General features: G+C 43.3%; 1 protein-coding gene across 4 annotated transcripts; it reads right to left on the bottom strand.

The window, feature by feature from the left end:
* EHHADH (enoyl-CoA hydratase and 3-hydroxyacyl CoA dehydrogenase) lies at nt 1–27,320 on the bottom strand. Of its 4 annotated transcripts, none has more exons than XM_030028778.2 (7): nt 27,173–27,318; nt 19,172–19,275; nt 18,258–18,430; nt 16,737–16,848; nt 16,314–16,418; nt 9,857–10,198; nt 1–2,510 (listed from the first exon to the last, which is right to left on the bottom strand). In XM_030028778.2, the coding sequence occupies exons 1-7, from the start codon at nt 27,244–27,246 to the stop codon at nt 1,240–1,242; spliced, it is 2,181 nt and encodes a 726-aa protein (XP_029884638.1). In that variant the 5' UTR covers nt 27,247–27,318; the 3' UTR covers nt 1–1,239. The 4 variants fall into 4 exon arrangements, with proteins under 4 accessions (XP_029884638.1, XP_029884639.1, XP_029884640.1 ...); XM_030028779.2 differs by lacking the exon at nt 27,173–27,318 and adding an exon at nt 26,572–26,635; XM_030028780.2 differs by lacking the exon at nt 9,857–10,198 and having other exon boundaries at nt 27,173–27,320.
* Between the last annotated feature and the right edge of the window lie 568 nt (nt 27,321–27,888).

Genomic DNA, 27,888 nt, shown 5'->3' on the forward strand with positions numbered 1-27,888 from the left:
TTAGATAATCAAAGCAGTTTTATTAAAATAAAATGCAAAAGTTAGACAGCTGATGTCCCTGAGAAGGGAACCCAGGCCAACCTATTCCCTGCACCAGACTGGAAGATATATTCACTGGACATAAGAAATGGGAGACTTCGTCCCAAAGCATCAAGCCTGGAGCAAGTTTGGCTCACTCTCCCCCTGCTCTGCTCTCTGCTAGAGATCTGCCGCCTCCCTGCCTGCCTGCAGCAACGTTCCTGCCTGCACAGTTCTTGAGCCGTGCACTTCTCAGTGTGCCCTCGGCCCACGTGAAAACCCGGTAAGTGCCAGGCCATGTTTCAATCTGGTCAATTAGAGCATGCTGAGATCCAAGACCTGGTAGCTGTAGGCAGGCAAGATAGGGGGAGTGATGGCAACACATATCTACACTTAAGAGATGCCAGAAGATGTTTCTGCTTGGACAAAGCCGGGTGGGGGTAATGATAACGGAGGATGGAGTCTGAATGCAGAAGGCCAGTCGTGAGCCAACACCACAGGGCAGGTTAGTCAGGTCGATGTATTTGTGGCTTTTCTGTCATTTATTAGAATCTCCTCTGCAGCAGGGAGGAGGGATGGTGCCAGCCCTTCGCTGTGCTCTGTGCCCAAACTTGCTCTCTCCAGTTCATTTGACAACCTCTGAAAGGCGCTGTGCCCCTTGTGCCATCTTGCTCTCCCCCAGCAGCAGGAAGGGAGCAGGCTCCATCCGGCTGTCTTTGGGAGAGCCAGGAAATCCAGTAGAGGTGGGCTGCACAGGAAAGACCTGAACAAACTGGGAAATAGATTTAAGGCAGGATCTGGTAGATCCAGCAGGTCTTGGGTGAATTGTGATCATCTCTCTCTTGCCTCCCACCATGATTTGCTATGTGGGCTGTGGATCCTGCTCCCTCCCTTCCACAAAGACAGACTAGAAGGGATGTACAGCTGTGAAGACCTGAAGGCAGAACAAAATGAGATGGGCCTTTACACAGCAACATGCGAAGAAGGTGGGTGAGGCTGGTGCTGAGAAGGAAGGGTGGCTGATGGCAGTGGTTATCTGCAGCAAGAGGGGGACTGAGATCAATCATCAGCCAAAGTTATTCTCTGCAAAGGCCCAGGAAGGTCAATGACATTGTTTATGGGCCTTTAGCACTTTGTTTTTGATTGGAAATGACAGTGCAATTACAGCACCTGTTTCATGAGATCAGCCTCCATTGAGTGTATATAGCAGGATCAACGAAATCACAGCTTGTTGCTCTGCCGGCTGAGGTAGGACATCCACTCTTTGAGAGGAGGGTTCCCCATAGCTACCAGCTTTTTCAGAAAGACACTGGGCTGTAGCCCGGGAACATCAGGGTGGGCCTCAGAGTATTTCTGCAGTTTAGCCAGAACACGAGGGAGCCCAATGGTGGAAGCATAGAACATGGGGCCACCCCTGTGCTTTGGCCACCCATAGCCATTGATATAAATTACATCCAGGTGTTCTGGGCCAGATGCTATTCCCTCAGCCAGGATGTCAAACCCTTCATTGATGAGGGAAAACAAACACCGCTCCAGGATTTCCTCCTGGTCTATAAAGCGGGTGTTGATGTGATGGGTGTCTCTGTACTGGGACAGAAAGTTGTGAAGCCATGGATCTGGCTTGGCTGTCCTCCCCCCAGCCTTCTCATACTGATACCAGCCTTTTCCAGTTTTCTGGCCAAACCTGCCATTCTCACACAGAAGATCAGGTAGTGGGCTGTAGCGATGGCCATGCCGTTGGCGGGCAGGTGTTCCTGGAGGTAGTGAGGCCCCAGTGAGGCCCTGGCCCTTTCGAGACCTCCAGCCCACATCTAGCCCAGCAAGATCAGACATTCGGAAAGGTCCTATCTTAAACCCAAAATCTTCAAGAACCTGATCTACTGCTTCTGGTCTGCTTCCTTCCTCTAGAAGGAAAACTGCCTGTTGTACATACGGAAACATCATCCGATTCCCAACAAACCCAAAACAATTCCCTACCACTACTCCAACTTTTTTCAGCACTTTGGCTAGTTGCATAGCAGTGGCAATGGTGGTGGGGGATGTGTGATGGCCATAGATTATTTCTAATAGCCTCATCACATGAGCAGGGGAGAAGAAGTGCGTGCCAATGACCTGCTGTGGGCGGCTCGTGGCAGAAGCTATTTCATCGATGTTCAGGGCTGATGTGTTTGTACACAGAAAGGCCCCTGGTTTGCAGATTCTTGATAGCTTGTGGAATATTTCCTTCTTTAGTGCCATGTTCTCAAACACAGCCTCAATGACTAGATCTACATCACACAACAGATCGAAGTCCACAGTGAAGTGGAGACGTGCAGGGTTATGGAAATCCAGGGTTTGGGCACCCTGCTCCATTTTCATAGCCTCACGTTCCAAAAGGAGCATCACAGCTTTTCTTCCCATGTTCAGATACTCCAGATCCTGCTCCAGGGCTACCACAGGTATGTTGGCCTTAACCAGAGAAGTCACAATGCCTCGGCCCATTGTTCCTAGCCCTAGGGATATAAGTGAGACAGAATCAGAGACTGTGAATAGAAAATGTTACACTTAATCACTTGACAGTAGCATTTCCTTTGTAACTCCAGGATAAAAAGTCCAGGAAGCCTATCCAAAATTAGTGGTGCACAGATACAAAAAAGAATTGAAGACTGGGAAAAAGGAAGGTGAATTCTCTCTTTCAGTGCGCCTAAATGTTTGAAAAGCAGTAGCGTAAAGGCAAGTTAATGTCCTCTCAAGCTTACAAAATACCAGTGGGATTCACTCCAGTGTGCACAGACCATGTGATTCGTGTCTCCTCCCTGCAAAGTTTTATACCTATGGAAACCAGCATCATTTAAGAGTTAGAACCTGGGGATCAAAGACAGGAGTTCTGAGTTTCAACTTCAACCCTGTTACCAACTTCTAGCAGGCAGTTCCACAAGCAAGCTTCATCCTGAGGATATCAGTGCCTCTCTGTTCCTATGAGATGGTCCTTTATTGACACTCACAGAATATTAGTGTAAGCAAATACACCCCACCCGGAGATTCTGACACCAGAAAAACTCAGACAATTGGTTTCTCCCTCCTCCTTCCAAGCTTCCTCTTTGTCTCCCTCCTCTTCTCCTTCTGCGTTTCATTGTGTAATCTCTGAAGCAAAGAAAATTCAGCTGCTGTTTCTGTAAAGACTCAGACACTGACCTGCTCTAAACTTTGTCCCTAAAGTGTTGTATGTCTTTCATTGCCAGGTCAAACGGGATGGAACTAACAGTGTTCTTAATCCAGATTTCAACATCTTCTATCTCATTTTTAATCACTCTGGAACATCAGTAGCCTTTTGCTTGCTGTTCACACTTTATATCGGGCATCTTTGCCCACTGGGAACTCTCCAAGTCCTCCAACACAGGCCATTCCTAACCTCTGAAGATTCTCAAAGACACAGTCTTCCTTGTCGAACTACACAGTTAAAGCGCTTGCCCAGAACTCCTGTAACTGAGCATCCATTCAAGCTGTATTTTTTCTTCCAAGATCCACAAATGCACTACTACCAGCTCATACCCGCAGCAATACCAGTGTAGAGATTACTGGCTTGATCCCTTCCTTCCTTCTGAGCCCTTCCACCAGCTCTGCCCTCTATTACATTAAATGAAGCTGCACGCTTACACTTTCCCATGATGCACAACCCACACTATTTATCCTGCTCTTCCATGATGGAGGCTTTTCAGACTAAGTTAATACAAACTAGTAAGAGAAGGCCAGCACAATTTTACCAGCTTTAAAAGTGTGAAGCATCTGCATGGGAGGATTATTAACATCCTAAATAAAGCAACAACTAGACAAAGTACGGGTTTGTTATAATTCTGTAAAAATGATTTTTTTAATCCCAGGTTTACAAATGAAAGTCAGCTAAACAAATAAACAGAAACAAGGGGATTAAAAAATTTGTCTAAAGCAGCTTTGTAAAGAAGAGCTGAAATTATGTCATCATTTAAACAAGTTCCAACAACCAAGGTCAAACAAGGTAGTATGTTTTTCCTGCAAGCTACACACCCTCGGTTTAGTTCTGTCCACCCTCAGCTTGCGTACACACAAGACATTTAAAACATTTCCTGCTTAGCCACAAGAAAATAGTTTTTACAGACATCACTTCTGGCAGCCTGCTTATAAACCATTACAGTCCCAAGTAAAAGCTGAAGTTCCTTTCTAGGGAATTAGATTTGCTACTTCATTATCAAGTACTACTAAAAACTAATTTGAAAAAAAACCCCTATAATAACATGAGTCAGTTCTTAGTATTTCAGTGTCCATGGTTTGCTGACTAAAAAAACACAAATAGCTCCTCCTACTGTGCTCAGTACTCAGAGCCTTGGATGTCGTAGCAGGTACAGTTAAAGACAGCTTTTTCCCTGTCTTTGGTGAGCTACATGAACTGCTTGCTTCTTGGACAGTGCAGGAGGGTAATTCACCACCTCATGCATACCCACCAAGCCCAGTCCCATCTTTAAGGCCCCCTTTGACATCAAGCTGAAGTGTTTGCAGTTCAACATGGCTCTCTCTTGAAGTCTCTTCATTTCCAGGGTGAAGACCTGAGGTTTCTCCCTAGAATTCCCAAGCTCTAGTAAAGAAATAATGCACACATCCTGGACCTTATTAACTCCCGTTCCTCTCAGCTTCAGTCTCATGACTGAAATCTTAGCAGTTCTCTCGCAATAAGAACATGCTGCTTCTTCCTAAATCAAAATCTCTTCCATGAGCAGAGGTTCTCCAGCCTTCTTTTCAAGGGACATTCTGCAGTGGTGTTAGCCAATTCCTCTGTTTGCTTTTGTCCACATGTAGTATGAGTACTCCCATCTACGTTTTAGCCATCCCATGATAGACAGGCATACATGCTTGTAGTAGTTCACTTTCTAGGCCACGGGAATAGGCTTATAGATAAGATGAGCTTGCCAAGCTTGTTTCTGACCTAGAAAAGCTGTCTCTCAACTTACTACGTAACTCTTCAGTGGCCTGTATGAAATGATGTTTAATGAAGCTGGCAGAGAGAGTAATGAAAGCCCCAAGGGTTTTGTTACATTAGAGCTTGCACAGCATGACTCCCCTGGAAATATTTTCTAAAATTGGGCTATAAAACTAAGGAGAGATTTGGCTATCTAGCAGGGAAAGAAGCATTTCCGAGGACTCCCCTTTTCAATTTTATAAAGCTGAGTGATCTTGGGGAGGAATATATTAGAGCAGAAAAAAATGGCAGGGAATCATTGGGCCTTACATGTGTAGAAGGCTGTAGAAGAAAGACAAAGGGAAATGGCACATGCTCAGCTCAGATCCCACAGAGCAAAACATGGCTAGGAACTAGTCCAGAATTTCTACTGTATGTTCCGTTGTCTTCCTCAATAGTGCTCTCACTTCCCCCAAACCATGAAAAAAACCTATATTCTTATCTTGCACGGAGGGCACAGTTTTCAGGGCTGTGTTCCCATCTTTCATGCCCAAGGCACATCTTTCAAAAGAAGACTGAAATCTGCTTCAGGAAAAGAACAGTGTCTAGCCATCCTGCTTCTGGTCTTTTGTTGTGAAGTGTAGCTTTGACATATAAATAAAACTATACTTGAACCCATGTAATTTCAGGCCAAATATGGATATGACAAATCCATTTGCTGGGCAAGCTGAGTGAATAATGACTGTTAATTATTGACCTGTCACATGAGGTACTTACTTAGAATACGAAAAATCATGCAAAATTAATTGAAGGACTTTAAAAACAAATTTAAAAACAAATGAACTCGAAATATGTACAAAGCAACTCATGTACAGTCACACACACTAGAGAAATACAGATCAGAGGAAAATATTCTGAATGATAATGAATATTTGGACTTTAAAATGCCAGGCAATGGAAATAATACTTTATAGATTGGTAAAAATATTAAAAGATTGTTCCAGTGTTCCTGTTAAAAACAACAATGAGCAACTGGCAGTGGTGAACTGCTGCAGACTGGAGCTGCTTCTTTCTCTGTTTCAGGATATTAATTTCAAGCAGAATAATGTGATACTCGAGGCAAGCAGGGAGCTATGGGGAGACTGTAGAAGGGACAGAGAAGAAATCTTTTTCCGGGTGATGAGGAACCAGAGAAAGTGGAAAGAAATGGGAGCCAAGAGTTCAGAACAAGCAGAAGCAAATTAAATAGGTGACATTGCATGTGGCTGAAGACAGTCAAGGACAGCTAGGCCAAGAGCAGGAGGGATCCCACATAGCTGGGTGTTACCCGCTTATCAGCCTTTCAGCGAGCAAACCGCAGACAAAGACAGCTAATGGGAAGCCAGCACTACACAGGAATGGTTGCCAGTTCATCAGCAATGCTATCTATCAAGCATGCCCACAAAAATGATAGATCATCCTTGTTGTTGAATCTACATTAAGACATGGTCAGCAAGTGATGTGCCAGCTCCCTCCAAGTTCCTGCTAATATTGGACAGATGGGGAGCCACAAAGCAAGGCTCCCCTAGCATTCATGGCACTGCTTCCATACCCTAAAGGTGCTCTGTGCCTACAAAAAAGGTAATGAAGGAGGAGGAAGTCAATGTGATCTTCTCAGGTCCTTCCCATTGTGCAGCGATAAAAGACAGAAGCAGCAGCCTAATGCAACATGGTTTTAGTGTGTGAAACAGCACAGCACTGTCTATTGGAAAATGTGTCTGCATGATTTCTGACCATCCAAAATGGATGCTCTGACTGCCCTCCTCTCTGCGGTGAAAATAGAGAGACCCTGGATCACCTAGGTAGACTCAATACTTACATGGATGAGCAGCACTATTTTAAAAGGTGTCAGTCCCTCACAAATCATCCCTAAGATTTTGATTTCTGGTGCTGCAAGAATGTACTTAAGATCAAGAATGTGAAACTATGAGATACTGTACAGCATGGTACTGCCTGGAGAACGACTTTTTGTTACAGCAGCCTGAAAGAAAAAACACAATTGTGTTGGCATATTCTATGACTGTCCCTAACAGACTTGCAATTTCACTGATATCAAAAGGGAAACTAGGAGGAAAACCTTGAAAGGGAGGAGAAAAAGCACAGTGGGGTGGCAGAAAGAAGTGATGGAAAGCAGTGACACTTAATATGGTGTGGGATTCAGAGTTAAAAGGAGGTGATCAATAACCTCCAAAATAGGAGATGTCACCTATCAAATGAAGCATAACATGAACAACTAGCACAAACAAAGCAATTTATAATTGTAGGCTATGGGGGCTGTATTGATAGCAGCAGTGATTAAGAAAAGGCATTAGGAGTCTGGACAAGTGTCAAGGCCCTGAGTACACTAATAGGCTTTAATGACCCTGATGTGCTACACCTGGAGCCTCCACCCACATGCACTATCCATGGGCTTTGGAGCCCCATTTAAGCTCAGACCTGGGCCTTTAGTCTCTTCCTAAGCTATGCTGGAGGAGTTCTGGTGTCTTATGGTGGCTGTGCCAGGCTAAGGACATTGTTGATCCAGACTTCAACCTGCAGACTGGCTTCCTAACTTTACCTTGGACCTGCATTCATCATATGAACTTTGCTTGATCATCTGTACTTCTAGTAGATCCTGGCCATGATCTCTGGGTCTGGCCTGCTTGCCTTGCTCAGGTACTGTAAATAATTGATACAGCAGTGGATTGTGCTGCCATCCAGAGGGAGAAATGGGTTGATAGGAGCTTCATGAAGTTTAGCAAGGGGAAGTGCAAAGTTCTGCATCTGGGCAGGAATAGTCCTGTGCACTAGTATATATCGGGGGCTGACTGGCTGGAAAGCAGCTCTGCAAAAAAGAATCTGGGGGTCCTGGTGGACACAAAGTTGACTATGAGCAGCGATATGACCTTGTGGCAAAGAAGGCTAATGGTATACTGGGCTGCATTAGGAGGAGTCTTGCTGGCAGGTTGAGAGAGGCGATCTTTGCCCTCTTCTTAGCACTGGTGAGACTATACCTGGAGTACTGTGTCCAGTTCTGGCCTCCCCAGTACAAGAGTGATATGGCCCTGTTTAAGCAGGGGGGTTGACAAGATGATATTCAGAGGTCCCTTCCAGCCTCAAAGATTCTGTGGTTCTGTCTTCTGGGAGGTGTTATTGCCATTGGCTCCCTATCCCTGGGGTGCAGCTGCTCCCTGCCAATAGATAATTAACAGGGTGTGTTGAATATGGCTAATATGAAAGTTGGTTGTTAACTTGAGCATACTAAGTAGGAGCAAGGAAGAAACATCTTGGTATCTGGTCTTAGTGTAATTACTCCTGGAATGCTGTTCCCACTTCAGCTATGTGCACTTTATGAAGCATTGAAAAATTAAGGGAAGTTCAGGGTCATGAATATGACCAGAGTGTGATGACACATTGTGCTCTGCAGCAAAAGTATCAAAGCACTTAGTTTATTTATTCTGCAGAAAGTATGGGTTAACCTGAGCATTGTCTGTAATCAGCTACAAAAACATTGACACTTGAGGGAAGAGGCTGGGGCAATTTCAGATGAGAATTCAGAAACCTGTCTGGAGATGAGATGCAAATACTTAATCCAACGGATGGGAGACGTAGCCTAGCCAGTCCAGTTTGGAAATAAGATACAGATTATGCTTCTACTAGAAGCTTTTAAATAGAGATTGCATTTGTCCTTCGAATTCTCTCTAGCTCAGTTACAGTGCCAAAAAAAGCAGATCAGATCTAAACAGCCCTTCTGGCTAAACTGTCATTGTGATTGGGACTTTGCAAATGTATTTTTCTGGCATGATTTATCAGTATGTAGCAAAGAATGTCCATTTGTTCACCTGATCGCTCCTACAAAACTTCCAGCATGAGCCCTTCCTGCCAAAGCCCATGCTGCAGGATTGACCTGCCTGGGATTGCATGTGTCCAAAGTACTGTGCTCTTAAAGTCACATGATAAACTTGGCAATAATTCACACCTCTTTACCTGAATGCTATAACAGTCATGGATCCTCCCCACAAGGTTTGTGGACCAATGTGTAAAAACCATTTTCATTAAAAATATGGCATGGCAGCTAATGAAGGGAAAGGAACTTCCAAAAAAAAGTGTTTCTGTGGCCTGAAATGAACTTTCAGAGAGCTCATATTGAAGAGCACAGAAGGCCTGAGAAGTACCCACGAAAGAGCAGTGTTGATCTGGTGAGCTTTCTCAAACAGAATGGATGTTTTCCAAGTGCTCCATTACTTGTCTAACTATTTTTTGAGTGCTACTGTCAACAGGCAGAGCTGAAAGATAATTTTTTAAAATCTCAGCAGTACATCAACCATTTATTTAAATTGCTCTTATAAAAAATTAATGAAGGCATTATCTTGCTGGGCTACAAAATGGCAGGAGTAGATCCCAGTGAGATGAAATCTTCTTAAAATACAGCTGTCAAAACATTTTTGTATTAATATATCCCTGAGTGACTCTGTGCACATGCACTTGCAGTACAGAACTAGACCAGAAGGAGGAAAATTTCATGTGAACCTGTTTATAACAGGGAACAAAGCCAGACTCAACGTAACAGTATTTAAAATGGACCAGACTGCTTATGGTCCATAGATGAAACTGTCTGAAGCGAGGAAGTTATTCTTCCAAAGAAAGAGGTGGCATCAGGTAACAATCTAGTGGGATGGGACTTGCCATCTGAATTTCTGAGCTTACCAATGCAGTGACAACTTCCCTCCTTGCATGGGTGTGGAGTATCTTTGCCTGTAATGGGTACCAGTGACTTTGGCAAGTGACCGCTAGGGAATCCCACTTCAGCCTTCTGCCATGAGTAAAGCCCGATTATGCTCATCCAACTCCCCTTCAGCTCTGCTGTTAGCTGCGCAGTCAGCAACCACAACAGCTTTTTAATTCCCTTACCTATCACAGCTGCTTTGCACATGGGCTGAGGGGAAGCACTTTTCCATGAAGCTCCACTGGGTGTTGTCCACTTCTGCACGGCTCTTTCTGCAAAGAAAGCATACTGCAGTGCTTGGGCCTGGCCTGAAGTCAGCAGGATGTTAAACAGCTCTTGCTCCTTCTGGACTCCAACTGCAAAGGGCTGCTCTGTGGCGGCTTTGACTGCCTGGTAGCAGAGCTCTGGAGCCAGGCATCCATGGCCCTGTTTCTTCACCTTCACAAGAGCCTCACTGAGAAATGCTTCCATGTTGGGCAATTCTGGAACTGACTTCAGGCTGAGCCTGCGGAGTCCCAGTGGCTGGCCTGGGGGTAGAAAAACAGAGTTGCAGAACAAAGCATCCACGTCTGTAAGACCACATATTTTCACCCCTTTCTACTTAGACTGGGAATGCAGTCTACCTCTTTTCCTCCTAAGCTCACTGCATTAGGGCTTGCATGGCACAGTGATCTGGGTCTCAAACTACAGTGTCTGACATTTCTCTTTAGCTTTGTTTGCTCTGACAATTACAATTTTTCAAGTCCCTTCTCAGACTTCAAAAAAAGCAAGATTTCAATTTCAAAGAAGTAATTATCTCCTTCCTTTACTCAGCTACATAGAGTGCCTTGACTTCTCCAGTTCTCTTACTCCACAGTCCCAGCTGCCACATTTATATGGCTCTTTCTATAAGCTTCAGTACTAAAGTTTTCCTCTGGTATTGTTTAGTACTCAGTGCCCTATTGACTTTGCTAGCCAGGGTCCTGACCCAGGCATTTATAAGAGAGACTGGGAAATATACCCTGACTTCAATTCTTCCCTGACAGTAGGAGTCCCTCTATTCACTTTGGGACTAACCAAGAGGACAGCTCATGCAGTATGAGTTGGGGAGCAAATGAATAACAAGGGAGAGTTCATGCTTCTGTGTCAGCAAGGGGTGAATCAAGCAGCCACACAAATACATGAGGCTCATTACAGACAGAGGTTGCTATGGTGATACCTAGAAAGGATTTTAATTGAGAGAAGTTAGTTACATTTCAGCTGCCAAAATCCTCTCCATCCTCTTCAGAAGTACAAACCTTGGTGCCTTCTAGGAGATCTCTGATCTGTCTATACTTAGGCAGCTTCCCTCAGTAAAGACCATGTAGGAACAAGATCGGAAATTCAGGATGTATCCCCTTACTATTCCAACATTTTCACAGAGAGCCTTTTGTCGTCATAGCCACATCCAAATTGTTAACTGTGTGGCAAAGTTACTGCACTGACTGCTGCAGTGCTGTTCCTGGAAGCACCCAGGACTGCCACCAAAGCAGGATAGTAGCTGGGCCCCCTCTAATGAGAACCTTATGCTGAGTAGCTCTCTGGTATAGTCTCATTGCCCTAGCTGCTCTTATATGAGCTCTGCCACAGGACCGTGCTTCCCTCAAAGGTGGCATATTGCATCCAGCTTCCCTTTTTCTTCCTGTTGTCTGAGTTGGGGAAGTGCCAGTGTATCAGCAGAAGACTCAGGAGCAGAAAATCATACACAGGACGCTGAAGAGCAGGAATAATGGCAGCACTGCAATCATGGTTGCCCAAAGAACGTGTCCTGACTCTAGCTCTTCCTCTGACACAGAGCAATGTTTAAGAGAAACAGAAATATGAGTTTCCAGGATGAATTAAGATACTGATTTCCTGAAATAATGGTCTTCAGAGCTCAGGCTTTTTACTTAAGCCTTTCAAAGAATAAAAAAAGATGAACATTCACTGTGTAAGTAGCTTCCCTTGTAATCAGAGTTCATAAAAATAATGTTTACACATTGACAGTGAATATAGTTTGTATCTGCCAGTATTGCAGGATTTAGTCAGGATAATGTTCCTTTATTTTGGAATCCTTTGTTTCTCCCCTAAATGTATGGTTTTTTAACGCAGAAATGTTCTTTATCCACAGTCCTTTACTTAGGACTTAAATAGTGGGTTTCCTCTCATTACAAGAGGAAACCTCAGGTTAGTCCCAGAAAGCAGATCTGATGGCTGGAAGGCCACTTAAGACTGGGCAGATCAAGGGACTTTGTATGACATCTCTGATGTGGAAAGGACTGGTAAAAAAGGAATACTACTGGGAGCCTTTAAGCTTGGTCTTCAGATAGCAAATAGTACTTGTAAGCACAAACACTGATGGGGGACATGAGACAGTTCCTCAGAGTAAAAAAGAAAAGTAACCCTCCTCAGGGCCCTGTAACAAAACTCTTATTTAGCGGTAAGCTAAATAGGTTTTGCTAAGTATTTCTACAGCACCTCCATGCAGCATCTTTGCTTCTGCAATGCTAATAAGAATCAAGGGCGTATTTATGAACAGGAAAAAATTATCTGAATCCAAACCTGGGAAGAAGAGATCGGTGTGGGACACCTGCAGCTTGATTTCTGAAATCAAAGCAGCAGGAACATGATGAACAGTATCAGACATCAGTGCCCCAGGGAAAAGTGTCATCCATGCACAGGAGCTAGCACAGACACCTGCTTTGTTTTACTAGGGTTTGTAGTCCAGGTGGCAGAAAGGACAGATCAAGTCTATAAAATTTCTATCATCAAAAGCAACATGTAAGCATGCACTATCAAATATTGTGCTATTTAAAGCAAAAAAAAAAAAAAAAAAAAGGCATCCCAGATCTGTAACCCTTGGGATATTACAGGACTTCACATGCAAGAGGCATGGCTAACCTAACAGTCTTCCTGGTGCAGTGAACTGCTTGTGAATTTCTGAGAAAGAAAGCAGAAACTGGACCCCTGCTCTTCAGGCTTGCAGTGGTCTCGGGCCTGCCAGAGACAAGTCCAGTTTATGTCAGACCTTTCACAAAGTCTGGTTGTGTCAAAGGGACACTTTGCTAGACCTTCTGCCTAATGAAGATGGCAGCCAGAATCATGAGCCCTAGAAAGAGATTAAAATGTCTTTATACTTTACATCTTCCCAGAGATGATGTGCTAAAGGCCCTTGCAACTGTAACTGAAAGCCTTCCTCCAACAGTCTCCATTTAAAGCATGCAATTACCTAACAGCAGTATCTGTTACTCCTTTGGGTTTTATGAGACTCAGAAGAAACACATGCTTCCTCCACAGCTATTCCCAGTGTCTTACAGTCAGAAACTCATAATCATCTTTCCATGCAGAGTTTAATACCTGTGGCGCCCAAGCTAGTCTAAATTGAACAGATTTTCCTTGGCTCTTTGGTGCAAGCCATTGATATTTTTGTACTCTGAGAAGATGATAAAGGTCAATCAGCAGATGTGGTCAGAAAACAAGGGATGATTATATATGAAGAGAAAGCTTCAAAGTCTGCTGTACAGAGGACCAGCAGCTATTTTCTCCAGCTGAGGAAGACTACAGCAGGCCAGCAAGAGGTGGGCAGTATAAGCTGCAAGCTACTGCCTGCCACAAGCAATTACAGCAATTTTTCAATTTTGTGATGCCATCAGGTGGACAAATTATGTAATGCAGCTTTGAATTAGTGCAGTGATTATCAAGCACATTTAATGAAAGAATATTCCCCTTGTCTCCAAGCATTTACTTCCTGTTTATTCCTTTTAAAAAAATGCCTTCAAAAGTGCAGATGTTTTCTTTTGCCCGAAGAAGGCCAGGAACATATGCTTGTTTCCTATCTGCAATATATAATTACTGTTGCAACCACTTATTCAGGACTGTTTCAGAACTCCTTTTGAAGGTGTTCTTCATTAGGTATAATCCATAAAAATGTATGGGTGAAGATGCTTTCCTGACATACCTACCATAAAGGTAGCTCTGTCAACTGCATATTGAAACAATAATCAAGGACCCTTGCTTCATTAAGGCCAGTCATTTGAGAATGATCTCTTGCCATGAGATACTGCAGCTCCAGAGCTGGGAAAGCTTTAGAAGAAAATAATTCCTGAATTGATTGTTTGAGACTGTTCTTGCAGTACAGCCTTCCTAGGAACAGAAATTCCATCAGTGACAAAACTAGTTATTTAGCCAAACTGCTCTGTAAGAAGCCATCGGTTGTTAGCCTCATGTTTTAAAAATAAAAAAAAAATCTCATCAGAAACAAAATGCTGCATGCCATACAAAGCAAGTGGACTTCTGTGATGGCATCTTTTTGTGCACCTCTCTCTCTGTTTTTATTATCTGAAAAATGTTCACTGAAAATGGAACGCAATGTGAACAAAGACCAGACCAGCTATGCAAGACTGTCATCTCTTCTGCCACCCTGAGTTAGTGCTTGATGTAGAGAAATAAAAGTGCTGGTTTGCCTTTGCATCGCAGGAGAATTATATTAATGTTAGGCAAATGCCAAAGCCAGGAATGACTCAAAAGGAACATATGGACTCTGGGTACACCATTCTTTCAAACTATCAGGTAACCTGAGGTTAAATGGTGCCTCAAAACTTTTCATGGTCTTCTGCAAGGTCTAATGAGAAATTTTCCAAGCAGGAAAGAAATAAAGATTAGCTGACTTACCAGTATTTTCACTGTTAAAGCACATACTGTAAATGCCAGTAAAGCTGTTGGAAAGAGTCTGAAAGCATTTTTAAAGTCCTGTTGGAGTTGGTATATAGTGTGATGTGAAACACCTTCAATGACATTACTAATTTTTACTGGGGTAACTCAAACCAGCAATAAACAGATAGCAAATCTACCACTAATAATGAGTAAGACTGGGACAGGTTACCTGCTGAACATCCAGCTAGGATCCTTGTATGCTTATACAGTTCTCAAATTTTTCCTGGTAGTGACAATTTCCAATGAAGATGAAGCTACAGGAGAAAAATTTGCCAGTAGTGGTAGTGGACATAACTTCCAGAAAGCAAGTGACACTGAGGAATAGTGTGCTCGATTAATTCCTGAGCTTCTCCTCTAAGGTCAAGCTGACTTTCACAACTATCAGCCACTGCACAATGTCTGTCACAGAAGAAATAAGCATACAAATATCTAAATTTCACCCAATTTCACATAGTATTTGTTGAAATCCAGAATGCTTGCTGATTTGCCAGTTCTATTACTCATTTTATGATACACTGCTGCTGCCATCAATACTGGTATAGATCTTATGCAGGGCGTCATTCAGAAGCCCAGAGGGTACATCAAAGGGAACACTGTTTGTTGGGTTAATTTGCCTAGAAGAGTAGTAATATTTCACTGCTCTCCCAACAGATGGAGAAACAGAGTTCTCATTCAAAACAGACAAAATCAGTGAACCAAAGTATCTTTGTTTTTCTTAGAAGCAATAGTGAAGTACATCACATGTCTCTTTCTAAATAATTGTATTTAAATAGTCTGATTACATATAGGGAAAAAGAAATGAGGACTGCTTATGTCATCAATTCTGCTCTAAAAATGAAGCCCGAAAATATAGTAAGATGAATACAGTGAGAAGGAAGGGCATCTCTTACAGAAAACCTAACCAAAGAATACCCTTTTGCACCTATCTGGTAAATCTCAAGTTGTAGAGAAGTATACAAGACACTGATCTTTAAGAATAGCCCATTCATTGAACTATCTTAAAAACATGGTGCACTGTCATCTAGGACAAAGCTTAGGCTGCTTCAACTTCTAGCACAGGAGAAGTGCTCCTACAGAGAAGAAAGGGCCTTGTTTGTAGTGAAGAGAACTGCAGGAGCAAAAGCAGCACCCCAGCTTGGAAAAGTATTGCCTATAAGGCCATATGATTGAAGCAGAAAGAGGTTTTTTGCTTCTTTGCATGCATCTCATTGTGACAGAGATCCAGATGAAATCCTGATAGAATTCAGTGGTCTGTTTCCAAAGGTACAAGGAGGTTACAAGTGGAAAAATATCCTGTTTTCTCTCAAGGTGATGCTCCTGTTCCTTTTCCTATGTTAACTCCAGTGAATTTGATTTTGTTATTTCTAAGGGGGGGGGGTGGGGGGGGGAATTTCTCCATATCCCTCCCACCTCCACAGGCCATTTTCTTACATAGCAACTAAAGCTAAAGGATTAGGGATAGAGTCACTTGCAGACTCATGGATCATTAAATTGGGCTGAGGATGTGCCAGCCCCTCCACTAGAGGGAGAAAGTTATTTTTGATCAGCCACTATTGATGGTGCAAACAGAATACATGCAATACCAGCTGTGATCCAAAACTATATATGGAAAGAGCACATACTCCCCCAAATCAGCAGAGTGCAGCAGCCTAGAGGAGCATGTGAGTTTGGATGTATAATTAAGAAGCAGGAGGACTTGATATGTATCTACTCTCCAAATCCTCGCCTGAATTTCTGCAGCTCTCCAGCATCTGAATTTTTCACTTCAGACAGCACAAAACAAATTCTGCAATTAATTCTACCTTATATGGATGCCAAAACTCAATGAATGGAGCATATAAATTGGAACAAATTGGGGGACTTTGTTCTGACTCTTTTCAGCCCTGACACTTCACCAATTATTTCTTGGCATTCCTACATTTTTTTCCTCACCAATCACTTTGTTTGCCAAGCAAATTGCTGCCTCAACTGTGTTTTCTTCCACAACTTCATCAACCAAGCCCAGCTTCAGTGCTTCAGTTGCTGGAATGTGTCTTCCTGTGATAAAAAGAGAAATAAAGTGACTACAGTGGGGCATGATGGGCAGTTTCATTCTTTTCCATCTAATCAAATGACTTGTGTGTAGCTGGCTTCAAATATGAGACATATTCATTATCAGGTACATAAAATGCATTACTAACTACATGCCTCAGAAGCATGTTTGTCCCTTTCTTAGCCCATCATTAGAGGAATCAAGCTGAATTTCAACCCGAGCAGCTACAGAGGTGAAAGAAATTTAAGTTTCTTAGACCAAGCTGGTGGTATGATTAATGCCATATTCTTATATACAGAGCAAGGCCAAGGACAGTACTTTACCTGTAGTGATTATATCCAGAGCAGCTGGTACCCCAATCAGTCTGGGTAGTCGCTGAGTGCCTTCAGCACCTGGAAGTAACCCAATGGTGACCTCTGGAAAACCCATCCGTGCCTAAAATGAAGTCAAATTCAACAACAAATCTGATTACAAAGAGTGATAATTACAAACTGAGCAGAACAGAGGGAAGACAAGCAGACCTGATTCACACGTTGCTCCTCTAGGAAGTCTCAAAACTTCTACATAGAAACTTCATCCTTGCTTTTTGCCACATATGACATTTAAGACAAAAGCCCACTCAACCATTTCAAGAACTTGTGTATGAATGCACAGGAAAAACATCACTTTCAGTGGATGTACGTGTGGTAGCACAGCACTGGAGCATCCCCCAGACTGACACATGACTAAACTAATGCTTTCAAGCAGTTGTTACCAAATGCTGGAGGGCACTCTGTGACTTAACTGTTACCTCCCTACTCTAACTCTTGGAAGTTTAGTAAAGGAAAATTGGTTCTGGACTCTTCCCTAATCTTTCTTCAAATGTGTTTCCTTCAAATGGCTCTTGGTGCACTTGATGTTTAATAGGGTTATGGCAGAGAAGCCAGAGGCAGCAGGAAGAGGGGGTCTTGTCTTCTCTTAAAAATCTATTTAGATTTTGTTGCCTCATTAAAAAAAAAAAAAAATCACTTTGCATATTTTCCATTGAGCTCTTAAGAGATTTAGAGTCACCTCTTACAGCACCCGCCTTAGGTGGCATATAGGGTGATGCAGAATACCTCTTTATGCTGTTACAGCAACCCACACTGTCATGGAGAAACAGTAAATCACACTGCAAAAGTGAGGGGGTGGCCCTATCAGTGAAGAGTCTCTACAAGCATACCAGGTGCCACTAAAAGGTAGTTCAGCATTCCTGAATCTTGAAGGAGGGGATTCAAGAAAAAAAAACTGATCACTCCTAAAAAGACTCTTAAAGCTGCCTTTTGGTCGGAGTGCTCCTTGAGGACCCAGAGCTCATGGGGAATCAAATCATAAATGCTCCATGCTAGCTGAGTTTCAATCACCTATTGAAACTAGGCCACTAGCAGAAAGAAATGCAAAATTCACAGGGCTGGAGGAAAAAAAGTGACAGTCACACTGCATGAGACAGTAAGATACAGCCATCTACATCAGAATATACGTAATGACTACTGAGACCTAGGGCAAATTAATATTCAGTAACTGAAGTTTCTATGCAGCCATCTTATTCTACTAGTTACAAATTAATTTTATATTTAGAAATTACTTGGAATTAGTTATTTCGTAGGACTTATGCAACCATGTCAAGGGTGGTGGTGTAGGTGAAGAATGTCTGAGCACACAAACTTGTATCCTGTAGCTATAAAGCCCACCTCCTCTGGGCAGATGATCCCAAGAAAGGCATGCTGTCCCACTCCTCTTCAGGAGCAGTCTCCCACCCTGTCCATGGCCATATGTGCAGGGCTCCTGATGCCTCACCAGTCTCTGTAGTTCGCAGCATGTGTTACCTTCACATGTGCAATCCGATAGTGACAGCCAAGTGCCACCTCCAGGCCTCCTCCCAAGGCAATGCCTTCAATGGCAGCCACCACAGGTTTCTCGCTCCTTTCTATGAGAGAGATGATGGGGCCCAAGGCAATACCACGTCTCTTCAGAGAAGAAAATCCTCGAATGTCAGCTCCTGAGTTAGCACAGATTAAGAGGAATTAGTGGGCAAGGCAGTGATTGGAATGATCCTTCCCTCTGTGCCATTGAACATAGCTGGTCACAGATGTCCTTGCAGAGCATGCTGCTGGTAGGAGAGTGGTTAACAGGAATCAACCCCTTTTGGGACAACCTTCAAGAAACCCTGACTCCTTGAGCCTATTCAGAGAGCTCAGGGAAGGGCAAAGTACAAAAATACATAGTAACTGTAATGATCATACAGTTACTACAGAAATTTGCAGACATCCTTGGTGTAATAAAGTTGACTCTGGAATAGTTAAGTGCAAGTTACTACTAACAAGCAATGTAGAGCTCCACAAAAATTCCCTAGCTTCCCAGGTTTCCACAACTGGAGAAGATCCGTTATTCACCACGGTCCCACCCCAGGTACGTTCCATACACTGGATCAGTTGATGGTCCAGAGATTTTATACAAAGCTATGGAGAGTAAGGAGGCATCAGTACATTAGGGAGATAAGCAGCTGTCCCTCATTTCAGCACGAACACACCAGCTTATTTCTGGCCTGCACAGTCCAGCTTGTCAGGTACCCCATGTCAACTGTGGCACAACAGAATAGAAAAAGGCCACTGTCTTGTGGCTATTTCCAGTCAAATCAGGACTTCTATCAGCAGTGTTATGAGGCAGAGAATATTCAGACATGGTGGGTGGAGAGTGTTTTGTCTTTTTCTCAGGCTGTGTTTGATGAAAAATATCTTACCTGCACTGAATTTCCCATTCTCACCACAAATCATAACAGCTTTCACTGAAGGATCTGCATCTGCTCTCCTCAGTCCATCCTCCAATGCCTGGAGAACTGTCAAACTGAAATAAATTAGAGATTAACTGAGTAACAATCAACTACATACCCTTCCAAGAGGTCTGTGTTATAAACACCAAACATCCCAGTGAAAATGAGCAGTACGTCCAAGCAAGTCTCTCCCCTGGCCTGTCTTCTGCCACAGCCTCTCTGGGTGAATCATTTTGTTAGTCTCCCTCTTACTTCAAGGGCAAGCGCCAAAATCCAACAAGCTTATGACTGCTGACCTGTCATTCACTTCCTGGAGAGTCATCTTCTGGCTATGACGTTGCTGTTTCCAAAGCAAGCAGCACAGGGAAATGTTCTTTTGAAAATGTCTTTATGAATTAAACTTACAGGTTTTCAGGAAAACAGTTTAGCATAATTTAAAAGTAATTAAGGCTAAACCACTGACAGTCTAGGAACTTTTTTAAAGGGAAAAGGAGCTCCAGGGATAAAAAGTTACCTTTCAAACACCTGACACAGATTTGGTGCTGCGCTGACAATTATAATGCTTTCACTTTGCAAAGATCTGTATATAGGTCCAGACTTAAAATTGTGTGGGATCCTGTCAAAGTGAATTTGGGCCTAAAACACTACATAGAATGTAATCTTTTGTCTCATCTGAACATATTTCCACACACACAAGCAGTAAGTGTGGCCAGCAAAGAATTAACGAAGAACTTCAAAATGGAACAGTAGAAGTACAAATAGTATTTTTACAAATCAGATATTTAAAAAATCTGATTTGACTGTATGCCCACTTCATATTTGAAGCTTAGAAGCTAATTTATATATACATGTGTGTGGATGGATGGACGTGGAGAGTATAGTCTGTTTTAGAAGACAGTGGAAATAAAGATGGTAGGTAAAAATAGAACCATTAACACCTAAGACTTTATTAATAGAAATATTAACACAAATTGTGTGTATATATAATTTAGATACCAAAATATATTCATATACACACACTTGTAAGTATATAAGTGTATATATAGTTTGTGAGATAGACTTTTCCGTGTGCACGTGTATATACATACTACATATGTAGATATGCCTCTCATTCAGAAAATCTGAGCCACGAGCAGTTGGAGGCTGGAGGAATACTAAAAGAAGTATCATACAGGCTCGCCCAGTCCTTTATAAATACAGCTTCCATTCCTAGACCTTCTCCAAACCCTAAGCCCAGCTTCACATGTAAACTTGGTGGCTGATGAAAAGGGAGCAGAGCTCTGTTGATGCCCAGTGGAGAGGAGTGTGAATTAAAAGAGAACTGATAGAAAGGCCCGATGCATACTAGGTTTGTTTATGTTTTTCAATATATTTGAGGGCATTTCATTTAAAAAGGACACCTGTCATAAAGTAGATGAAAAATATATTGCTGTACTCATGTGTAATGCTTCTAGGTGTGTCCAGGGTGGGTAATCACATATTTATATAAGGCAACAGTTTGCAGCACTGAAGTGGAAATCCATGGACTGAAAAGGAAAACCTGGGGAGCCCAAGAAGTTTCCTGTAAGCCAGCTGTGTGAAGTCCTGCCAGCCTGCATATTCCTCCTTCAAAATAAAAAATTAAGAGAAGCTATTAGCAAAGTCTATTAATCAGGGCTGTTGGCTGAGGGGACTGTCTAGGCGGGTCTCCAGGATCAGCTGCTGCCTGGATAAGGCCATGCTACACAGAATGATCAGTGGGAGCCCTGAGACATGACAACCAGAGACTGAGAAGTGTTATTTCTGGAGAGAGAACAGCTGGTTATGTACCAATTGCCTCATCCAGACATCAAAGATAACTCTGAAGTCTGATGTTAGTAATGGTTCTGAAAGCTGAAACTTAAAATGAGAATAATTTGGCCATGACAAAGAAAAACTATTAGGTGACTCGGTAAAGGTCCTTCCAGTGCATATAGTTCCATGTAGCAGAATATGAAAGCCCTTCCAATTTTAATAAATGGTTTCATATTCTGTGGGGAAAAAAATCCATGTTAAAAAATTGTTTTTATCTCACTCCCTTTGGAATATGGAGTGCTGTGGCTGCTGCTATTTGAGGAGGACCCACAGGCTGCTTGCTGCTCTTAGAAGTCTGTTTTTGCATCAGTGGAGAGCCAGGCCACAGAAATACCGAATTCACCTAGTGGCTGCAAGATTAAAGGGAAAAGCATTATGAAGTGTCATTACATTTTACAAACCATGCTGCAAAAAGGGGGAAAAAATACGTACCAGGATTCTGAACAAATGTTAAATTACTGATTTGAAAATATTGTATAGAAAAAAGGCACAATTCTCTCCGAACCAGACAAGAAGCAATCAAAGCACTTCTGTGTCTGTTGCAGGCACGTGATCAGCAGATGCAAAATGCCCATATAACAGGTTTGTCTGCATTAAATGGAAAGGTTCAGGATTTTATGTAGGAAATTAGTTACAAGCCCTTAGCACTTACAACAACATACTCCTACCAGAAGAAAAATTAGTCATCAAGGCTGCCACAAAATAGCAGTTCAGTACCTACCTGACCTGTATTAACCCAACAGAACTATTTTTGCCAGAGAATAACTTGACCCTGTACTTGCATAAATTTTTATTTTCCCTCCATACAACTTTTTCCCAGTGGGAATTTTTTTGTGGGACAAAAAGGAAGAAACATCAGACTTTTTGCAGTTTCTTGCTCTCCTAAGATGGAGCAATATGTTTGCTTCAGGATATGCTACAGTCCAACACACAGGCTGCATTGCTTTGTAACTCACATATTATAACTGGTACTAAAAGATGTAATTTTCAATGAAAGCATTGTAGTAAAATGTATGACAGTAAAGCTATAAAAATACTCAAGAGTACCACAACTTCAAAAAGCTAGAGCATTAAAGAAACAAAAAGTCACCATAATTTGCATAAGTATTTCAATACTGTGACAGTGTCATTCATTTAACAGTAACAATGCAAAAACTCACTCCGTATATTCCAATCTATGCTTAATCCCATGCTATGTAGTCAGCTCCACCACGTATACTATTTGGACTGCAAGAATGATTCTGCCAAGATGATTCAGTGTTATGGGTTTCAGAAACACACCACAGGTGTTGTTAAAGAACATGTGTGCACCAGGGTAAGAGAATATTCTTGTAGGTCACCACACCAGGTTATTTTTATTTTGCATAAAAGTTATTGCACTGATGATGTGCTGGATTTGTAACAAGGTTTTATTATTTACCTTAACAATTTCAGGTTTTAGCTAGGGTTTGTGAATGTGAACTTCTTCTTTTTTTTTTTTTTTTTTTTAAAGTAATTTAAGGGAATCCTGAAAATTTACTTAGTCACCTTTAAAGAAGTGAGACTCAAATCCAACAGTAGAAAATGCTGTTTATGGAAAACATGCAGGTCTGGTCCTTTCCCCTTGCACTTCCCCCAACATCCACAATCACTGCATTGGGGATGTTGCTCTGTATGCCTACAAACACTCTTTTTAGCATCCCTTATACACCTGCTGTCTGTGAATTTGCTTAATCCCTTTCTGATTCTGCTGATCCATCTGCCTCCACAGACGCCTGTGGCAGCAAGCTCTGTATTATCTGTTTTGAAACAATCTCTTACTAGTTTAATCAAATGCCCCTAGTTCAACTGTTGCAGGATTTGGTAAAGGGTTACGCCTTTATTTACTTTATGATTTTGTAAACCTTGACCTTATTCTCCCATAGCCTTTTCTTCTCCAAATGGATGACACTCAGCTTTTTCAGTCCGCTTTCTTGCGCAGTGCACCATCCTTTGGATTATTTTGGTTGTCCCTTTTTGGATCATCCTTATCTCCTTCTGTAAATGCAAAATCCGGAACTACACACAACAGTTAAGATGTTTTATGTTGCAGAAAAGGGATGCCCTCTGCTCTGTTCTCAACATACATCCTGATGGTACCAAATATTTTGTGGGCTTTTCGGGCTGCCCCAGCAAATTGAGCTGATGATTTCACAGAACTATCAAAGGTTAAGGATCCCTTCCCTGAGCTGTAACTGTTAGTTTTGAGCTCGGCATCCTGTAAGCTTGTCCTGGGTTATATTTTTTATTTAAAGAACTTTTTGCTATTGTTTTTTTAGCATGCCTGGATCCCCTCTTTACATTTTTTTGTCTTAATTTCATGTCTCCTGTCATGTTTTATGGGCTTTCTTGTTCTCCTCATTTGAGTAAGCTTTCCACTTCTTAAAAAAATATCAAACTTTTCACTTAGTCTTCTTAGCTTTCTCATCAAGCCATGCAGGGCTTTTACCAGATCACTTGCTGGCTGAACAGTTTACCTGGGCTTCTAACAAACTTAAAAACCCCCAAATCCCAAACAACAACAATCCAGCCTCCATCCTTGTTGCAGGCTTCTTGTCTTTTGGATAGCTGCTTGTAGTACTTTTGTTTGAACTAACTGCTGTGTATTTACATAATTCCCTTCGAAATTGAGTACTCAAGTGCTGGATTTACCTCTGCTCCCTCTTGCCTCAGTGTCAGATCCAGATGTGTACTAGTTGCTGTCACACAGCAGCTAATACAGCTTGAACAGTCATGCACATAAATTAAGGCCAAACCCAGAACAGCATCCTTTCTGTGGGGTTTTAGAATAGCTGTTTTAGGAAGCAGACACTTACTGCATCCCAGCATTTTCTCCCTGCATCTCATCCTGATGAGGTGCTGATCCAGTCCAACACAGGTAATCAGATTCTCCCATCATCGCTACCTATCTGAAGTTGCAGCTTCTCTAATCTCCTTTACATTTTCTGATCATTATGCTGATCAGGGGTCAGAGGGACAATCCTAGCAGCCAGGGAGAGCCTTTTCCAATCCTGACTGTTATGCTGTTATACTTTATATAATCCCACATGTACACTCCCCTACCTCATGCCCTACCCTATCATCCCTGGAGCTTTTCTGCACTTGTCAGCTTAAATGTTGAAATACTCTTCCACATCCTTCTTAATTTTCAGTGCCAGAAGCCTGCCTCTGCTAATAAGGTATGGCTGGTCCTTTCTCTTGCAAGTCTTGTCTGTCCGTTCCCCAAAACTTCCCAGTTTTTTGCATATCTAAATCCCTTCTCTCTATGCCATAGTCTCATAAATGTAGATCTCTGAATACTAAACTTCTGCAAACCAGGAAAAAAAATCCCACACAAATCAAATTTGGTACATGCCACCTCTGCTGATGGAGAGAAAGATTAGCATGAAGGGGAGTCTGTGTGTGGGAGCCGGGAGCCAAATTTGCTGCCAGACTCACAAGTCAGCATACATTCCTTAGGAAAGTGTTGCCTGGGAGGTACTTGCACAGCAGCGCATCGTGTCAGACAGGAGAAAGCAAAATCCTACCCACCAGTGGCTTCTAAATTGCTAATGGCTAGGGCGATGGCCTGGGAACTGGGATAATGGCACCAAGTGCCACATATAATGGGGAGAGAGGGGTGAGGCTGGAGCAGAGCAGGGAAAAACCCACCAGCCTTTTTAAAAGCATCTGTGCCTGCTGTGAAACTAAATTTTTAGGATTGCAGGAGATGGCTCTTGTCTGTAACTTTTACTGCCTGCTATCACCTATGCAGTCAAACATTTCCAACAGCAATCACAAACCTGCTCCCCTATGGTCCAGCACATAAAGTATGCAGAAGCAGAAAGAACCCACAAGGATCAGTGTACTCTACCTTTCCTAGCTACAGCCAGGTCTCAGCCAAAAACTACCTGATGGCAAGTATGAGATAATTACGGATCCCTTCTAAAACGGGTATTACCCTGACATGTGATCAAAGACCACAGGCATATTTTAAGTTATAGTTTCATGGCAGCTTAACTGATTTAAATCCTTGCTGTGCAGGTTCCCATCCTTCCTCATGTACTTCTACTTGTGCAATTGCAGAAGGAGCTGATGCAGAGAGCTAGGCTGGCTGAAAACCCAACCCAAACCAACTGGCTGGTGTTCAGTCACACTTGCACCCCGAGCTGGCTCACTGCCAGTCACAGGAGTGTCAATGCTAGCAGAGCAGTGGCTGTGAGGAACCATGGCCAGGATCACAGCAGTCCCATCTTATGTTGTGCTATGGAGCTTGTCATGAGGGAACGAGCCTACATGAGTGAAGTAAGTACTCCTAGGGGTCTTTGTCCTGGGGGGCTGTCAGCAGAAGTGTGGGCAGCACAATACAGGTGTGGGGGAGTGAAGATACAGCACTCAATGGAAACTGGATGTATAGTCTGCCAGGCTCTTCCTTCTCCATCGCGGGGCTGGGGGACAGGACCACAACCACACCATCTGTTACCCTTGAGGGGCAAAGAGTAAAGGGTAGTAGAGGCAGGGGTCTGTCCTGAAGAGGCTGTTGTACAAGTGCATGCAGTTGCTGTTCGAAGGCAGAAGGCAACTTTGGGTTTTCTCAAGGACTTCTGAAAAGAGGCAGAATTAAGGTTCCTTTAAGCACGTATCTTTAGCTCTGAAGGATGGGAAGTTTAGTGTGGGCACAGCCTGGAAGTTTTCTTAGACTGGTCTTGAGCACAGGAGGTCCAAGGGATGTCTTGCACCCTGCAGTTCTGGGAGTCCTGCCCGCCTAGTTCATCTAATCTCATCAGGCCACTCCAAGTTTGTTTTTTCATGATAATTATCTGGGCATGTGAAAATGATCTTACTCTACTTTTAAACGTGTTGCAACAAGAGTGAGCATTGCCAGTGACTGCAAAGCAATGTAGCTTGCTACAGAAGGGCAGCAGGTTGCATTTCGTATTCATGCTCTTACTTGTCTCTTTCAGCTTCTGTTTAACAAACGTTCTGGCTTACAAGTCAAGCATAACTACAGTGGATTTTTTTTGGCTTGTGAATATACACCGAATACATGCTACAGGAACTGTTACAGAACAGCTCTTCAACTACAGCTGCTTAAAAAGGGACTACGTGCTCAGAACCAAAGGAACTAAAATACACACCTTATAACAATTTATGTAAAGCCAAAAAGCACGTACATCCTTTTTGAAACACATGAAAAGCTAAAATTTCAGAGGCTCCTACAGATTGGTGTTTGTTTTTCACTGGTTTGTGTTTGAGATTCCTTGGGGCCTTTCTTGACCAAGGTCAGCATTTAGAGTTCAATTCCTTAATCATTTTTAAAAGGCAAATGAGCTGCCTTCGCTTCTGACAGCCCTGGCTTTGGTTTAATCCTGATGCCAGCTCCTGCTGTTGAACCACGCCTGCTATTCACAAAGCCCTTTGCCCTAACCCCTGCACTCACTTGGATAGCGCAGGGACTTGCCAAGCAAGTACTGTGCAGCGTATGGGGCAGGCAACTAAAGCAGTAGCAAATCTGAGAGGAAAAACTGGTTTTCACCTACAAGCTCTGAAGGAACTTCAGGGAGAAATGGCTGAACTGCTACGGCTGCTATGCAATTTCTTGCTGGAAGCATCATCTTGAGGCTTAAAGACTGGAAGGTGATGAGAAATATGCAAAGATTTTAAGCAGCTTCCACAGCAGATGACAGCAACTACAGAATGATGAGCCTGACACCTCTCCTGCAAAAAGAACCCACTAGAAATTCTAATAAAGAGCAGAAGTCATAGAAAAGTTCAGCATGTTTTTTTGCAAAGGGAGATCTAAGCTCTCTCTGAAGGAATCGTCCGGGCTGCTGAAGGTACCCGAGTGCTGTGTTCGGGGAAGTCCCTCGGCAGAGGCTCTCACGGGGCTGGGACCCTGGGACCAGGAGAGGCCTCACACGCACAAGGAGGGAGGGGGCGGGGGGGAATGAGGTGAAAAGAAAGGAAATCCCCCCACCCTGCTCACCAAGGGAGGGCAAGCGCCAGGGACGAAGCCTGCCGGCGCTGCAGTCCCCATAGTCCCCGCCCGGCGCAGCCCCTGAGGAGCGGCGGGACCGCAGGGGCTGCTGCCCCAGGAAATGGCGGGCGGCCGCGGGGGAAACCGGCCGCGCCTGCCGTTACCTCAGCGCGTTGACCGGCGGGTTGCGGAGGCGGATGACGGCCACGGCGGCGGCGCCCCTCGCGTACTGCGCCATGTCGAGCGCCCGCCGCTCTCCCCGCCCGGGACCCGGCCGTCCCCGCCGGGGCGGGACGCCCACACCGCGGGTGTTGTCCCCGACCCCGCGGCCTGAGGTGCCCCGGATCGCAGGATTTAAGGCGCGCTTCCCCTGAAGTTGTGTGCCCTCGATCTCCTTGGGCGTTATTTTACAGCTAACCCCTCAGTTCAGTGCAGTGATAACAACAGTAACCCTTGTTTTGGAAAGGGGGGGGCGGGGTGAACATTGTCGTGGCTTAGTGGTACACAACATGCTCTTGGTGTTTAAAAGGAAAATATTTGTCACGAGGGCTGGTCCTCCTTAAAACTCCACAAGAGGCTAAAGCCCATGTGATTGTTTTAATTGATACAGGGAAGCTAATGAAATGAGGATGTGGTAAGCTTTGCCACACTGTAAAATTTTACTTAGAAAATCATCAGTTTGTAAAAAAAGCTAAAAGGTAGGAAAAAAAAAAGTTTCTAATATTACAAAATGTATTCTTTGCACTAAAGTGTAATTCAAGGGAAAGAAAAGGTTCTTCAGAGGGAAAATTCCTGTACATTGAAGAACTGATGAATTCTTACACCTGCTCGCAGTGCTGGGTAAGAGACCTGTCAGAGCCGACCCCCAGCCTGGAGTGAA

This window comes from Aquila chrysaetos, chromosome 10 (assembly GCF_900496995.4).
Source record: "Aquila chrysaetos chrysaetos chromosome 10, bAquChr1.4, whole genome shotgun sequence".
In the NCBI taxonomy this organism is placed as follows: domain Eukaryota; kingdom Metazoa; phylum Chordata; class Aves; order Accipitriformes; family Accipitridae; genus Aquila; species Aquila chrysaetos.